Source organism: Battus philenor, unplaced genomic scaffold (assembly GCF_028537555.1).
Source record: "Battus philenor isolate CCGP_79_NKW_IND1 unplaced genomic scaffold, ilBatPhil1.0.hap1 SCAF_18, whole genome shotgun sequence".
Taxonomy (NCBI): domain Eukaryota; kingdom Metazoa; phylum Arthropoda; class Insecta; order Lepidoptera; family Papilionidae; genus Battus; species Battus philenor.
The window spans coordinates 12,324,080-12,341,787 of NW_027181680.1; the positions used below are offsets into that span (position 1 = coordinate 12,324,080).

General features: G+C 31.5%; 1 protein-coding gene across 1 annotated transcript in view; it reads right to left on the reverse strand.

Moving 5' to 3' along the window:
* Positions 1-8,273, reverse strand: part of Ms (Myosuppressin) — a 41,229-nt gene extending 32,956 nt beyond the window's left edge. Inside the window, exon 1 of the mRNA XM_068763686.1 lies at positions 8,241-8,273. Coding sequence (XP_068619787.1) covers positions 8,241-8,251 — 11 coding nt within the window. The 5' untranslated portion in view covers positions 8,252-8,273. The remainder of the gene's footprint in view (positions 1-8,240) is intronic.
* Positions 8,274-17,708: the final 9,435 nt, after the last annotated feature.

Genomic DNA, 17,708 nt, shown 5'->3' on the forward strand with positions numbered 1-17,708 from the left:
ATTTATCAGCGGGCTGGCGGGCGGTGCATTTTTTTGCACGACTACCACTGCATGTGCGGAAGTGATTTCATTAAATATGTGAAATAATTAATTAAAATTTGTAAGTTCCCTGTTCCTTAACGAAATAGGAGGAACGAGAGAAACAAAACAAAAAACCATATCGGAAATTTGTTGCGATCAACGAAATAATGCTAATGACGTCATAGTGCGACACGAGTTTCTTAGGCTATATAGAAAAATTGTGATTAATGTAATAAAAAGAAATAGGAGTCACTAATCTAAGAAAAATGTAAATAAAATAAAACGGATAATAAGGTAAAAAAAAAATTGTGATAAACTGAGAAACGTGGTGATGGATGAAAGGCATCGGACAAGTGAAAATGGAATGAAAGGACAAGACGGATGAAATGTAAAACGTAAGGAAAGAATGAAAGATCTTAAAATAAAAAATAAGTATAAAAATTATTAAAAAGAAATAAAAATTCCTAACCTATAAATGACGTCATAATGCTTTTAAATAAATACTACTGCAATAACTTCGGTGACAAATATATATAAAGTATATCATTGAACTATGAAGAAACGATAGAATGATATTTAATAGAGTTTTATTACATTCTAAGCTTACTACATTCACTTATATACGAGTACGTGCATAAATCCAAGGTACAGTTCAGACAATAATTCCATAAACATATAAATTGTAATACCTATTTAATTTACATATCTATCTCTTTTACTTAAATATTTATTTAAAATTAGAACTGCAATTAATATTCATAATTACGAAACCATTAAGAATGTCAATTCTACATTTTTAAATTAACTTCGAGAATCATTTGTAAAGCTAGAGGATACTAATTAAAATTTCTTTTCTCTTCGATGCATCGATTTAAAATTCAAATACGATTGTACATTCGTTTAGATAATATTTGCACAGATTAAAAAAACGTCTAATTGTCAAAGTTTACTTTTAATATATTTTACAACAATCATAGATAACATATATATTATAATATCAGTGTAAAGTATATGTTCATTAAAATTAAAAATATAATTTAAAATATAGTTTCCTTTTTTCTTTTTCTCATTCTGAATCTTATTGGCAGGGTAAAAGTCGCTTAAACAGCCCTGGAGAGGAATATGCAAGTATTACTCTAGAAGAATCAGGGATTGACGAACAAAAGCAACATAACCAAACAATAAAATATGTCGTAGGAGGGTCACGTTGAAGGTTCTGGTTTGGAGACCACAGATTCGCAAGCGTAGCGCAGAACGTCCACCCACAAGGTAGACAAATGATCTTAACCTTTCATTACCAGCGCCGGAGTTAGTCCGTTACAACCTTGTAATGTGAGCTTATATGTAGATCCCTGTTTTAAGATTTATGACAGCTAAATAAATTACGGAGAATTATCTTCTATTTTTAATTAACACGTTCACTGCGGCTTGAGGTCGATTCAGCCTCATGGTAAACTTTGCACTGGTGCGGCGCGTAAAACTCGTGTTTTCTCTCTAGTGCGGCGGCTGTTTACACTCAACCGTATGAGGTATGACAAAGACAAATATAGCTTGCTTTATGTCTGCGAAGCATTGACTCAATATTGTAAAAAAATGATTGAAACATGAGGCAGAAAAGGCCTCAACCGCACTAATAGGAAGTTCAGCTTGAGGCTGATTCGACCTCAGCCGCACCAGCTGAAAGTTCTTCAAAATTGGGCCCGCAGTGAACGTGTTAATATACCAGTAAAATATTTAAATATGTAACACAAATGAGAAAATTGAAACACCAGCTTACCGTCATGTGCACACTTCGCGGCGCACATGCCCGGTTCAGTAGCGTCACTTCGGCGGAACGGACTGCGGTAAGGAAAGGGTTAATAAAGCCGGATACTAGAGGTAATATAAGAGAAGGTAGGTATAGATAAGATCGCTATAAGTCGGTGATAAGCTAAAGGTAGCATATTGTAGGGTCTTAAATAGACAAATATTTTGTGTGAAACTAAAAATCTGAAATTCATAAATTCGTACTAGGTCCAAGACAATTACAAACAGTTTCTCTCTGAGAGATAATTTTAGTTCCCACTGCATGTATATTAGCTAGCTAATGTCATTTGAATTATTCAAATTGGATTAATTCAATTTTCGAATAGAAGATATAACGTATAAAATTATTAAATTTTATTTTTTCTATTGTATATATATACATATATAAGTTGTGGATCAAGTAATATAAAAAATACTGATATTTCTTTAGAATACATATGCACAAGTTATATTTAACTCTAAAATTCAAGTTACGTTTTGAATGTTAACTAATTCCATGTATCTTTGAAGTTGAAACAAGCTGTTTTCATATTTAATACATGAAGGTTTTACTCAAAATATACACATTTCTTTTTGAGGTTAGAAAAAAAAACGCGGGAAAATATTAATTAGTATGCGATGAATAATATTAAAATGTTTCGTTTAATTTCAAAATGCAAACAAGTCGACCTTCTAACCTCGTGCGGTTTAAATATTATATTCTGTTTTATAAAATTTTTTTTTACTGCCCGCTGAGGAGGTATGTACATATATTGTAACATAATTAACACTTTATTGCGTCTACTTATACAGGATGATTGATCATATGTGTAAAAGTTAATAATATATAACTCATTATTTAGTGAAGACTTTTAACGTTTTTAAACCTTATACAATTAACCTATAAAAAGTGATCTCTCTGAAATATGTTTAATCTATGGCGTTAAAAATTCTGGAGGAACAGATAATATATAATAATTAATTTCAATATGTCACAATCAGAATTTTGTATACGATTTTATTACTATATTATCTTAACGCTATTTAATATTTCACAAACCATTTATATTTAGAGAGAGTCTGCCAAATATAACATTAAACGAGGAAGCTTTTGGCAGATATTGGCGTTATTGGAACATACGGAATTATTTGTTACAATAAAATTTACAATATAATAAAATTTTAGCTATCAGTAATTTTTTCGTTTAATTCGTTTTGTTTTTATTAAATAGCTTATTCGCGCTATTTTTTTTCATGCGAATATTACTGAAGAAAAAAAACTAGCATTTAACGAATTACATTGCAGTATGCTATGTTAAAAGAAAATTTAAAATAAATTTAAAAATAGAATTATTATTTAAAATCGACGTCAAGGAAGACATGTCACATAAAGGTGGTACGCGTGTACCCTTTTCATCTAAATTTAATCTTTCAACTGGCATATTATTAAAAATCTGTATATGAATAGCATATGCTATTATTAGTTAAGAAAAAAATATGTATTTACAGAAAATTCGCGTAAGGTGTGAAATTTAGTTTTGTACTAATTTTCTCAATTTTTTTAAGAAAATGGTTGAAAAATATCTCTTTGATTATTTATTCTTTAATTCGTTTTTTATCTGCTTCTATATATTTTCTGAAACAATCGGGATTCAAGTCAGTTTTATGTTATATTGTATTTATTATAAGTATGTATGTTTGTAACATGTAATTTACCTAAAATACTTGATATTGTATGTTTGCATTTTTTATAAAAAGATGACAAAAAACATTTGACATAGATTGAATTGTCATAGTTTTCTGGTCATGTTGAATTATAATTAAAAAATAATGAATGTGTACAAATAAAAACGAACAAATTTTTTAAGAAAATTTTTAAAATCAATTAAAATTATAATCGGTTCACTTAATAAATATTAAGAAAGTATTTTAGCAAAGAAGCAATTTAACAATTTGTCAGATAAACGCGGGACGAATTATTCAAGGTATGCGATAACGATCTACAAAGGGGTCCCGTGAATTCTTCCAGCCGGAGTTGTCACGATTTATTTCAATTCAAAACGTAGAAAAATAAACTTTTATTTTAATCTATATATAGTCTCTTAAATATGTATTTTTTATATAATTCTAATAAACAGCTTTTTTGATATAGATGTAAAAGCCTTAAAGCGGAATATATATTTATATATAGGTCATTTTGTGTCAATTATTATACGGTACACCATAGTAGTTTCAGAAATAATAAATATCCAAGCGAAATAGTAAAACAGCGTTAAACAGCGTTAAAATTCGATTTACTAGTTATTATAATTAATTATAATTTAATATCTGTTCCTGTCGACTTTATATCGTCAGAAGGTAGTTATTATTTGCAATCAACTTGATTGGGAGTAGGTGTAAGCACACAGCCTTAAAGAAGGTTGCACGCCGCGGAAAACATTTTCAAATTAAGAACTCTTTTGGTATCTAAAGTCGTAAACCAGATTTGACTACGTGTAATCACTATTCTCTTCATTTTTTTTTGATTTGATACAGTCCGATCTTTCTACAATGTTATATATAGTAAATTTTTAATATTGTATCACCTTTAAAAGAACACAACAGGACATGGATATGGTACTTTTAATTTATGCTGCTGGTGTACCTAAATATATAAATAAATTCCGTTGAAGCCTTTACTTATTACCATAACCTAGCAACTTACATTAAAATTATAATTTTATATTTTTCTTTAATGTAATGTATTTGTCACGTCATATTAAGGTTGACCATAAAATATTTTTTTTCTAACTATAATAGGTAAAAATATCATCTTCTCTTTGTTTTGTTTTAATAAAAACAAGCGTTTCGAATAGATTAGTGTAAATTACTCTGTGTGCGGAAAGAGAAAGAAAATAAAGTTTATTTAAAATAGCCGACAAAAATCCTACGGAAGTACGTGTCAGCCAGCGGGGAATCCCACTAATTCCAAATTCCTGCGAGAGTGTAAATCACCGAATCCACTCCGTATACAAAGCAACAAGTGACTATTCTTTTCTTGCTAGGGTTGTCAACTAAAACCTTTTTTAATAAATTTTTTCATGATTTTTTTATATCATGAAATGAACATGAGTAATATAACAAAGCATTTAATTTTTTTATCACTTTTGAAATACAAAATCATTTATATTTCAGCATTGATAGCTTCGTTCAATTAGATATATATAGGACGATTGTTTATAGGTGTTAAAATTACAATTAGTTTAACTTTAATCTTAACTAAAGCGCAGTAATTGAGGATGGACGAAAGGATATAGAGCAGAAGAGAAAAATTGACTGAATTATGGAATGAAGAACAGAATGATAGAGATTGTGAAGAATGGAAGAAGAGTATGAAAGATAAAAAGTAAGTGAAAAATTTAATAAAGAAAGTAAATCCCTGTTCCAAATGAAATAGGTAGGGGGTGGAACGAAAGGTCCCCAATAGCGGAGACCACAAATAAAGCCTCTGAAACTCTATTGGAATGCCCCAGACCAAATTCAGGCAGTACAAAGGCTACGGGGTCACGTAGTAAACCATAATTATTTTAATAATGTATTAATACGAATTTCGAAAATGCTTTTCGATTGATTTTTTGATAGTATAGTAAATATAGTATATATTCATCCTTTCAAAGCCTTTAAACTTATAAATAATAACCTTGTAAAATATTCAACGTAAATCAGTGTCTCTGAGGTTTCTACAAAGACCTCCTTTAAGGAAGTTCAATCAGCAGTAAATTTTTTTTTTAAATGTTGTAACATATTATGGTCTATTTAATTATTTTAGTTTACGTTACTAATTTTATAGTGATTGTCATAATACAATAATCTTATCATTATATCCACCTTAATACGCCCACTGTTGGGCATACGTCTCTCCCAGTTATTTCCAATATGACAGATTGGATCTGCAGCCCACGTTTTCTGACCTCAATAAGGTCTCCACTAAAAAACCAAAGGCCAAAGCGGTCATTTGTTCTGCGCTATGTGGCCTGCTTACAACTTGCCAGTTCCCTAGGCTATATCTGTACTTTCGTTCTTCTATGTAGAGAAATCCCAAGTATATTCTTCTTCGTGACTCGTAGAATTTGCCAAGAGTAATTATTATTATTATATATTTTAATGATAATTAAAATTACTACCACAGAATATACACACTAAACGATTTAACATTTTTTTTTTTTAATTGAATCGATTTTAATTAAATCGCGATCTTAAAAATTAAAAACTAACAACATCCTACTTAACAATTCCTCTTTTGAATATATTTTTTTATCAAGCCTCGTTGAGAGGTCGGATCTATTATCCACTTCTGAATAAAGATGAGACTTATTAACATTTTAATTATTTAATAACAGAACAGGGTGAACAAACAGATGCGTAAAACCGACGGGAAAAATTAACGACTGGCAACCCTGATACTAAGAAACCGTACGAAACAGAGAATTAAAGTAAATGGCGCGGTGTATTAATGCTTTCTATATTTGTATTATTCGAAATTTAAAAACTCGCAATTCATTTTGTCGTTCTAACGCTTTGACATATACAATATGTATTATATGTCAAAGCATATTTTAACATATATTGATGAATTTTGTTTTTAGATTAGTGCTTTATACGCTTGGTTTTATTATTACAGCGGGTAGTTGGAAATTAAAAGTTAAACTTGAAAATCAGACTAGTAAAAGGTTAGGTTAGGTTAGGTTATGTTTTGCAGTACTTAAATAAGGGTTATTGCCATTACTTTTTAATCATGGTTCCTCCATAGATTTGTAATTGGACCAATTGGCCCATCTAGCGTCCTCTGACGACTTTTACAAAACTGCGCTTGGGAATCTGTGGTCTTGCTTCTGAACTTTTGAAATATCTTACCTGTCTTTCCCTCTTTTAATTTAAAATGAGCCGACAATAAAAGCCTGTCTTTTTCTCTCTTTTATATGTTTTTTTTGGCAAGATATCAAAAACATTATTTTTACTGAGTATTTCAAATGAAATAAAATAAATTTAATTTAAGTTTAATTAAATAATTGATATGCGCTATATCTTTAGCAAACCTGTCTTAAAAACACACTATTTTGCCATGCAATAGATTACATTGTCGAAGGTAAACGTAAGTAACTTGTCAGATAAAATAGAGCATCTCGTTCCTAGCTGAATCTCCGGATATTGTTCAGCGTGAAACCTCCTTTGTGTTAAATAATGCAAAATGTATGAAAGTCTTTAAGAGGTAAATCTCACGTTAAAAATCAATGGTTATAGAAATAATAAATAGCGTAATTATAATATAATTAAAAATTGTTTTCATAATTATAATTAATACATGTTATTATTAATTATTGTGTATTATCTGTCCTTACAGACTTTATACTGATAGAATTTATTTCCCTGTCGTATCGAATAAAATTTTTCAGTGAAATAACTCTGGTATAAAGTATATATACCTATCTGAGAATCGATTCCGCTTACTATATTTGCAAGATCTGTATATGTACATTATATTATCAACCATGTAAATGCATCAACAGATCAAGTTCCACACGTTTTAATTAACTAAAAACTCTTAAATGCTATAATAAAATATATTTAACATTAAGTAAGATCTGAGATGTCTTGTGACACTTTATTACATATGCAACAACACCCATGAAGAACCTGACATGTTTTTGTGTATAGTCTGTGCATACAGTTAAGTATATTTTGAAAGGTTAAAAATTAAAGTAACACTGTTACATATTTTTATTATAATTTATATAAATAATTATAAATACATATACATTTGGTTAACATTTTCATAGTATAAATAGAATGAAATGTCCTAAAATAGTAATTTTATACTGGTGAATTTTATAATAATTTTACCAATTTGTACATTTAATTTTGAACCATTACTAGGGCTAATGTATGGTAAATAAAACGTATGCTGCCTATCTACAATTTGTATGACATTCTAGTTGTATCAATGGTTGCAAATAATTTTAATCTCGGCACAAAACTCAGAAGTCAAGTTTTTTTGTGACCCGTTGTTTAAAATACCAAGATTATCTAAATACTATTTAAAATATTACATGATAGTTTTTTAATTTTTATCGATTCAATCACTTCTATTAATAAAAACCGTAACCAATTATCGGTCATTTAAATTTGATAAAATAACTTTATTATAAATTTGTCTGTGATTAAATTTTTAAGTTTGAAAACCAAAAATGCATCTTTAACTCTATACATAAATATTTTGATATGAAAAGCTAAAAAAAAGAAATTATTTCCTTGAAAAATTTTAGGTCATTTTTAAAATAAAAAAAATTTAAAATTTTTTAAATATCGTAAATAAAATAAAAAACATGCTTATACAGAACAGTTCACAATTTTTGTGAGAAATTCAGAGAAATATCTTTTGAAAAAAAAAAACTTACCTGAAAGCCATTGCTACGTCGTCGGTGCTACGTTGCTACGAACTCGGGCTACGAAGCTTCGAATGCCGTAGAGGACGCGCGGCCGGCTTTATATTGGGCGGCGCCTACCACCCCGCCCTACGCCCAGTGCATACAGCCTCTTTGCACGGATGTCTTGATTAAAATTTATCGCTTTTTTATTTTTTCACGATCCGCATTAAATTTCGACAAAATCTTTCAAGTGTCGACTGATCGATTACTTTTTCGGAAAATAAAATTTCATGTTTTATACACAACAAGATTTTTACAACTAATTTGAGGGGATAAAGCCACTTTTGATTATAATTTAAATATTTTATTATTCTACACAAATGAAATCAGTTCTAACATAGTCGAATATACTGATAAATCACTGATGCTAGGTTCGAACTGGCCATTGTATCAAAATTAAAAGTCAGTTAAAAAAATTATAACGACTCATTCAGCCATAGGACGTTTAGTTTTAGACAAAGGCTTCTCATTTTCCAATAGGACCGGTTGAAAGTGGACAGCATCTAGCATTTTCCTAATAAAAGTCATCTGTACATCTTATTGGTAGACATGCATTATACGTCTGTGAACATCGTGTTCTGAGCTATGCAACGTGCTTATTGCCGATTCAACTTGCCAATTGGCTTATATTGGTTACTTTTGTTCGTCTAGCTGATTCGACTTCCATTCCTGAAGGTCTTCCTGATTTGATCTCGTAGAGAAACCTTTTCCATACCTCTTTCCATAGCTCGTTGAGCGACTCTTTGGTAATAAGGCTTAGAGTGAGACACCACGTTTCATCACCGAAAATCATCATATAATATGATTGGTTAATTTATTACATCTATATATAAAAGACGAAGAAGTGAATGTAAAACTTTAGTAATAACAATCTTGAAAGTTATTATACCAATTTACAATCAGCCTGTATAAAGTGTTTATTATTACTTATAATACATAACTTTTTTTTAGCAGTACAAATTCTGTACGGAAAGATATTAACAGTGATGAATTTTAATATGTAGTAATTTGAATTTTACAACGCTTTTCCTTATTACATTATTATTACGATATTTATTATTTCTAAAATCATTGATACAGGATGTATCATAGATTGATCGACAGCAAATGAGCCATATATTAACCCATTCAAAGATTTTACATCTATTAATAAACATCCTTTATAAATATAAAATTGAAAATAGGAAAATTCCTGTGAAAATTTTCACGAAGTTTATTAATATAAGGGGGTAAACAACCTTTAATATTAACGACGTAACTCGATATTAATGCCGCAGTAGCAGCGAATTCGATACCTTTCTCTTTGACTCTGGCTTCAAACTAAAGATTTTCGAGGTGTAACGAAATCGTTGCAAACGCAAATAGATTACCTTACGTACCTGTAAAACGATACGGAACGTCAATGAGGAAATCTCAAATCTAAATGGTTTAAAATTTTTCAGCACCCGGCACATAATATGGCACATCTGGTAGAATAGTAACTTACGGTACACGTCGGCAGGGTTTTGAGGATATAGTCTTTATAGCTATATGGATCCAGGTAACCCAGAGAGTGATGGAGAGAGATATAGGGATCCGCAAAAAAGCCAAGATCACCGAGCTTAAACAATAGCTTGTCTGAAATGGCAGAGGGCAAATCGCTCATTCAACCAATGGCCGAGCAGCGATCATGAACCGTTAGACGTGGTATATCCCTCCACTAGTTATACCCACGACATAATAAACGTCGCAGAAAATTGCTGGATGTAGGCGGCGGAAGTCTGGTCAAAGTGGCGATCTTTGGTAGAGGCATATGCCTTGCAGTGGTGTCTGCAACGCTTCAACTTATCCGACAGTCGATTAATAATTAAGATATTTACCGATGTGCCAAATCAAATGCCGGACACTAAAAATACTTTACTCGGAGTTTTAAGAGATAATACTGATATTTTTGATGCCTAAAATTATTCTATATAATCTAATAACACAAATATACGATCGAGTTTGAAGCAGGAACTCTCGGAACAAAAATTCCATTTGAAACTCTCTTATAAACATTTTTAGTTGAAATATATCAATAAATACGAGATATTTGACTATAATTTTTATTAAAATAGGTTCTTCTTCTTATAACATACATAAGTGATTTACTTTAGGTGATGGAAAGTGTGAAATCATTCAATGCAAGACATAAGACCGGCTTAAAGCTGCATGCTTTTAGCGTTGTCTGTTGACTTTAACGAGGGAAGTGGACGTCATACGCTGCGCTTGCTTCAACACGTTCATTGAGTTAGGAGATCTAAAAGACCTCTAAATTTTTATTTTATGCGACAAACAAATGAATCATGTTACATTGTGACGTAGAAACCATGTTTAAAGATCCTTATGTATGATTGAATTTGATTTAATAGCATAATTTAATAATATAAGAGATTTATCAAGTCTTATACGCGCTATAACAAAATTTAATTATGAGGTACTTTTATTGAGGCATTACCTTGCGGAAGTCCATTCTAAATAAGAAAAGGACCAATATTTAGCCATTTCCGCTGATAAATGCGTATGCGGCAAACAAAGCGAATTACACAACTACCACCGTTAAATCAGCGGGCTGGCGTGCGGTGCACTTTGTTGCACGACTACCATTGCATGTGCGGAAGTGGCTAAATATTGGTCCTTTTCTTACTTAACAAGCTAATAGCTAATAATAAAATGACGCAGCGAGAGTGTTAAATTTTAAATTTTTGTTTATAAATATGGTAACAAACTATCCCTAAACACAATTAATATAACATGACAGATACAAAATTAAATTTAGGTGGCTGCAGCAAGTTAAAATAGCATACTTATATCACCTTCACACTGTTTAACTTAATCTTTAACCAATTATTCCTATTAATAAAATAGGAAAAGACATAAACACAGCAGGGTTTAATGATATTACTATTGTTATTGCCGATATCATGGTGATGGTACACTAAAATAATTAATGGCGTTTGAAATCTAACGCATTGTAATAAAACCAATTTTTCCAGGAAGTGTTGATATATTTATACATATATAAATGAATGTTTATAAGTGTGTATGTCCTTTATAGAATAGTAAACTATGCATTTGATCATATGATAATCTTTAGAAAAGTTGTAGCGCATGAACTTGCGAAGGTTTCTAAGTTAGTATGATAAATTTTCGACAGATGGCGCCATTGTTATTCTAATGAATTTAATATATTGCCGTGAGAGTTCATGTTGATTTGCTACTAAAACAGCGACTAAGGTTTTGGGGTACTTCGAGATATGTAGTAAGGTGATGCACAGATTGCCAAAATATTTCAAGTGAAATATAAATAAATCTGCCTGTAGGTACAGCTGATTTGTTTTCTTAAAATAGCGAAGAAAATTCAAATTCTAATTCCGACCATTTTGTTATTCTAACCTTTCAATACGAAGGTTCACGATCTCTGATATATCCAGGTGGGCGGTGTTATATATTTTCACGTAATGTGGTATTTTGAACTCTTTTTTTAGTTGACTTTGAAGTTTCCTTTATATGAGGTATGCGTTATGGGGAGTCGGTGTGAAAACAACCGTACATGGATTTGTAAGATAGTTTTAGGACATAACTAGTCAGATGTGAATTGAAAACAACAGTTTTGTGAATATGAGTTTATTGGGTATGCCAGACAATTTTTAATAGGTAATAAATACCCCTTGCCATGTTTTTCCGTGTTGGGTAGACCCCCTACTTACCTGATATTGATTTCCTGTAAATTTCTAACTATAGTGAAGTTTAGTGTTAAAAACTTAAAGTAAAAACACATGTTAATTTATACATTTATTAATTGAGTTTAAATTAAAACTACTCAAAATAAAATTTTGTATCTGTTATGTAAAATATACGTAACATTAAATAAACACTAGACTGCGACTCTCAGGTTTTTACAAGTTCAAAATGTATTGCGACCACAAAGCGAATACCAACATCCTACAACTTAAATTTAATTAAAAAATAATTTAAAACAACATAAAATTTTTACTTCATAGGTACTTTTATAAATGATGTAAATGTTTTGATATTATAAGGTAGTAAATAGGTACTATCAGTGTGTGTTGAGATCCACTATCGTGGACCCCCATTTTCATTTCATGGACCCTCAAATTTTTTTTCGCTGACGTAGACCCCTTGTAGGTTGTCATAGATCCCTAGGTTCGATATAGAACACTTTGGCAATCACTGACGTAGAGTAACACGGTTGCCACAGATTTCTTCTTCTTTTCAGCCGATGGACGCCCACTGCAAGAAATAGGCCTCCACCTTTAGACCCCAACAGCTATCAACCATTTCAGACGAGCAATTAATTGAGCTACATCGGTGTTCACAGTTCTTAAACAGATCTCACCATTCCTGATCCGATGTCACAGCGAAATTCCGAGTATAGCCCTCTCCATTATTCTCTGGGTGACCTTGAGCCTTCCAATGAGATACGTCTACAGAGCGAAAGGGAAAGACAGAAGAATTGTGGCAAGAATGAAAAGAACGAAAGATCATACGATGTATGAAAGACGATAATGAAAATAAAAAAGATATGTGAAAAAATTAAATAATGCTGAATAGTCCCTGTCCCCCACAAGATAGGGGGTACGAAAGGTTCCCAATAGTGGGGGCCATAAAAAAAGTGAGATACGTCGTAAGTGACCACTTCTAGGATCCGTAAATCATCACCCGCAACACACATTGGTCAAAGACTTTCGTCTTCTATTCGAATTTTAAAAAAGTCTTTTTACTGTCTTCTTTTGCCTACTCCATATTTTATTTGTCTTTAAAATATGTTACATTAAATCATTTTCAGGGATAGATAATAAACATTAATTAATTTAATATGCGAAAATTCGAATTTTAAAAAAGTATTTTTAATACTACGCTGTCATTATATTTTTATTATTTTTAAAATCATTGTTTTTGGAAAGGTTGTATCATATATGAATTAAAAGAAAGTGTACATTCACCCACTTTAATGCTTTTGATGCGTGAATGTGCTATGTATTCATTTACTATCAATTAAGGTATGATAGACGGCATCTATTCAATGATTTAAGAAGTATAAAAGATTTAGTTTATAATTTATGAAAAATCAACAACTAAAAAATTGTTCATTCTGTATATGCATACTTCTATTCTTGAAAGTTTTATAATTTTTATTTATTAAACAATTGCCAAATCTTAACTTGCTTAATCTTTTAATGCTGTACAGTTCCTGGCGATAAATATTACACATCGACCTTTGGAAAGAGACAATCGGCTCATTTCGGCTTCGTAGAGCGTTATCTCTGTCGCACGAAATACAACGACTAACAAAACGTCCAATAGGTAGTGTGGGACAGAGATAGTCGATGTGCAATATAAATCGCCGGGTGATGATCCACATTCCGTTCCATTTCCAAAAAAAAACCTTTATTAAAAAAAAATTAACATCTCTTATACTTAAAAGAAAATACTATATAAAGATACAAAATTATTAATTAAAATTTCTGAAATAACTACTAAAATCAATTCTATGCCTATCTTCTAGCTTAAAAGATCAAAAAATTTAATTCTTACTTTCTCTAAAGTAAAAGTCTTTTTTATGGCACATTAATAACCATAAACGAAGAAAAATTAACTTTTTAATTCTTTCACCTTTACCTATGACTGTTTTTTTTTATAGTAAGCACTTTTTTACTCTATACTCATGCATTTATAGGTTTATAAAACTGCTGTTCACTTTTTATAATAAATATAGATTTATTGGAATATTACACGCAATGCGTTCCAAACCAAAATTAGAAAAGAAAAAATGACAGCTGTCAGCGTTGCTGTTAATTTCTATGTTGCCAGAATTATATTATATTTTTCCGAATAAATTACAATTAAAACCTAAATAATTTAATTATTTCATGTTCTGTACTGAATATTATTACATAAAATCCCAAATTAACAAATATTAGACTTGTCTTTGATATTTGACAGATAAATCGTAAATAATCACGTGGGTTGTTTACCACAGATTATTATCGCAGCGAGTAAAAATGAAGTTATAATTACTTGAAACTTGTTAGAACTTCGGCGCTTTTGTTTACATAATGAAAAAAGTCAAAATCAAGGCAAAACTTCGATCATTCACATAATGAGATGGTACGCGGTACGGCTTCAACCCCGGAGAGAAATACAGGGTGATGTCTGAAATCTTAAAAATATGCTTTCATATGTAAAAAAAATACTTGAAGTATAAATCAACAGGACAATAAAACACAATATATACAGGATGATTGAGAATAGGTAAGAAAAAAAGTTTAGATAATACGGATTTATCTTTTCAGCCAATAGGCACTCACTGGAAGGCATAGTTCTCTACTAAATATCGCCATAATTACAGGTCTAGGGCTGCCAGATTCCACTTCCGGTGACCTTGAATAAATCGTCGGTCCCCCTGATGGCTCCCCACCACCCCTACCCTCGCCAGGTCTAACGTCTCGTGATCGCTACTCCAGAACCCGTTTATTACACAGGAAAGAAATTATTGTTTACTATCTGTCTCTGGCTTTGTACAACTGAAAGTTACCAGTCTTTCGATTTTTAATAGAAATAATAACTAAATGAACTTATTTCGGAGTGATCACTTCATACAGGGTGTTTTACATTAGCTGTATAATTCTAAAACTGACAATTTAAATATACATTCACAGTTTTAGATCAATAATCATCCTAAGTAAGAAAAGGACCAATATTTAGCCACTTCCGCACATGCAGTGGTATGCAGCAAATGCAGATGCAGATAAATGCGTATGCAGCAAACAATGCGAATCACCGAACCGCCACACGTGTTACACAAACAGAGAGACTCTGTGTTAGGCACTAATCGGTGTAACATAACACCTGAAGATGCCCCGTGGAGGGGTGAAACACGTGTTGAGTAATTTGGCGGTGGCGGTTGTGTTGATGGACTTCCGCGAGGTAACGGCTAATTCCATTAAATATAATCATCCTATACATAACAATGTTAAATAATAGCACAAATAAATCAACATAAAAAAATCTAATACGAAATTAATGAACAAAACCTAGGCAACGAAGCATTGTAATCTATAGGCGGGGAAGCCCCGCTGTGATATTTTATTGAATGTGCCGAGCTTAGGCGACCCAATTTAGAAGACCCGTAGGTTAATCGTGTGTATACAAATTACATGATTATCACTCAATACAGTCTATATTAGATTTAATATTATACTCATTATGTCTGATAATAGTCACTAATTAAGAATCTGCATGTTGATTAAAAAAAGTATTATATATACCGTTGTATTCCAGTGGAAAGGCAGCTTAAATTGCCAGTGGGCATGTCACAGCGTGAACTTATGTCCACTAGGTTCCATAAGGTCCTGAAGACTAGACCAGTCGCAGAGAAGAATATTCACTCACATGATATGACGGACGACCTGGTTAAGGAAAGACGCTTGAATAAGTCCTATTGAAAATCATAGTGCTCCTATGACTTGCAGCAGATATCATTTTTCAGATAGTGTATGATATTCATCCTGTTTGGTGTGAGACAATGATTTTATAACATTAAAGGATTTTTTCAGTTTTTAAATTATTTTTATTGTACGTTCTCTTTCATACTTCACATTATCTTTTATTCCTACCTTATATTGTAACGTTGCAAGTTAACGTCCCATAAATCTTAGTTAAAATTTTAACCTAAAAAAATATAAACACGAGAAAAGTCATAAATCGCAATTCAGCAAAAAATTGTTCAACTCTTGGCGGGGAACGGTACATCTCAAGTGGCGTGGAATCGTGGAAGCGTGCTATTGGTTCAGCGGATCTTTGTTTTTATAACAACTATTCCAATGCGCCCGCGCACTAGCCACAAAGTTTACATCATCACCCGGGAGAAGGATCCTGGCCTCGGTCGCGTTCACTAGCTAGGTGACGTCTTACGCGCCGGGGCCAATTACAACTCTCATACGGCACACTATGCTTCACATGATTCGTCATTCTTCATTTGTAAATCTTCTTTCTTGCATGACCTTCCTTCTCTTATCTACATTCCTAGATCATTGATTATATTATTTTTAAATAGAGAGACTTTCTGACGTACTACATATTGACTTTTATCTTTGTTTACATTTTTTTAAATTCCTATCGTTGTTTAATTTTATTTCTTGTCTTTTCCAGTCTTATCCTTTCTCTATTATTAAGTTTGGGTTCCTTTTTAATGCAATCTTCATTAGAATATTACCTATGCGTGTTCACCCACCCACGAGTTGTATAATGCAAAATGTATAGATATAGTTGCAATGTAAAGAAGACAATTGAAGCATAGAACAGCATAGAACAAAGAAGCATAAGAACAAGCCAGAAGAGGATCAAAAACCGAATCGATTAGCAACATTTAACACAGTGTTTCTTATAGGTTCAACCAACCTTCACTCAAAGACCTATCTCCTACACCAGAGTTCCCTAAACTTTTTTGTGTCATAGACCCCTTGCCATGTTTTTCCGTGTTGAGTAGACCCCCTACTTACCTGACATTGATTTCCTGTAAATTTCTAACTGTATTGAAGTTTAGTGTTAAAAACTTAAAGTAAAAACACATGTTAATTGTACATTTATTAATTGAATTTAAATTAAAACTAATCAAAATAAAATTTTGTATCTGTTATGTAAAATATACGTAACATATTAATATTTTTAACTTCATAGGTACTTTTATAAATAATGTAAATGTTTTGATATTATAAGATAGTATGATGTAAGTAAATAGGTACTATCAGTGTATGTGTTGAGATCCAATAGCGTGGACCCCCATTTTCATTTCATGGACCCCCAAATTTTTTTTCGCTGACGTAGACCCCTTGCAGATTGTCATAGCGATCACTTTGGGAATCACTGTCCTACACCGTATTTCCATGCCTCGGTAATAGAACCTTTTACTTTAGCTTGTGTTGCGGTGAGTTTGACGTATTTTATGACGTCACACGAGTTCAGATAACGTCAGATCCTTTATAAAAGTATGATGGACTCGTTAAAGTGGCTGGGATTACAGTTATCAGAAATGTCTAAAGTCCATTAAACTACAACCTTATCGACTAATTGAAACACTAGAATGACAGCGATGTCCTGAGAATTACGTATTCCATTATATCAAAAGATTAATACAGACATGTAGCTGTATATAATTAACAAAACAAACTTTTCTAATAGAATATCTGTTTACGTATATCCTGATCTAAACACGCTAAAACTATAAGTGGGATCGGAAAGTAATGTCGCTTTCTAAAGTTAAATTCACACGACTACATTTTTGACATGTTTTTGTTTCTAATCAACAGAATAACCTTCGTTGTCAACAACCTTTTGTTATTTAGTATACAAATTTTCAATGCCTGAACGGTAAAAATCAATCGGTAATTCTGTAAA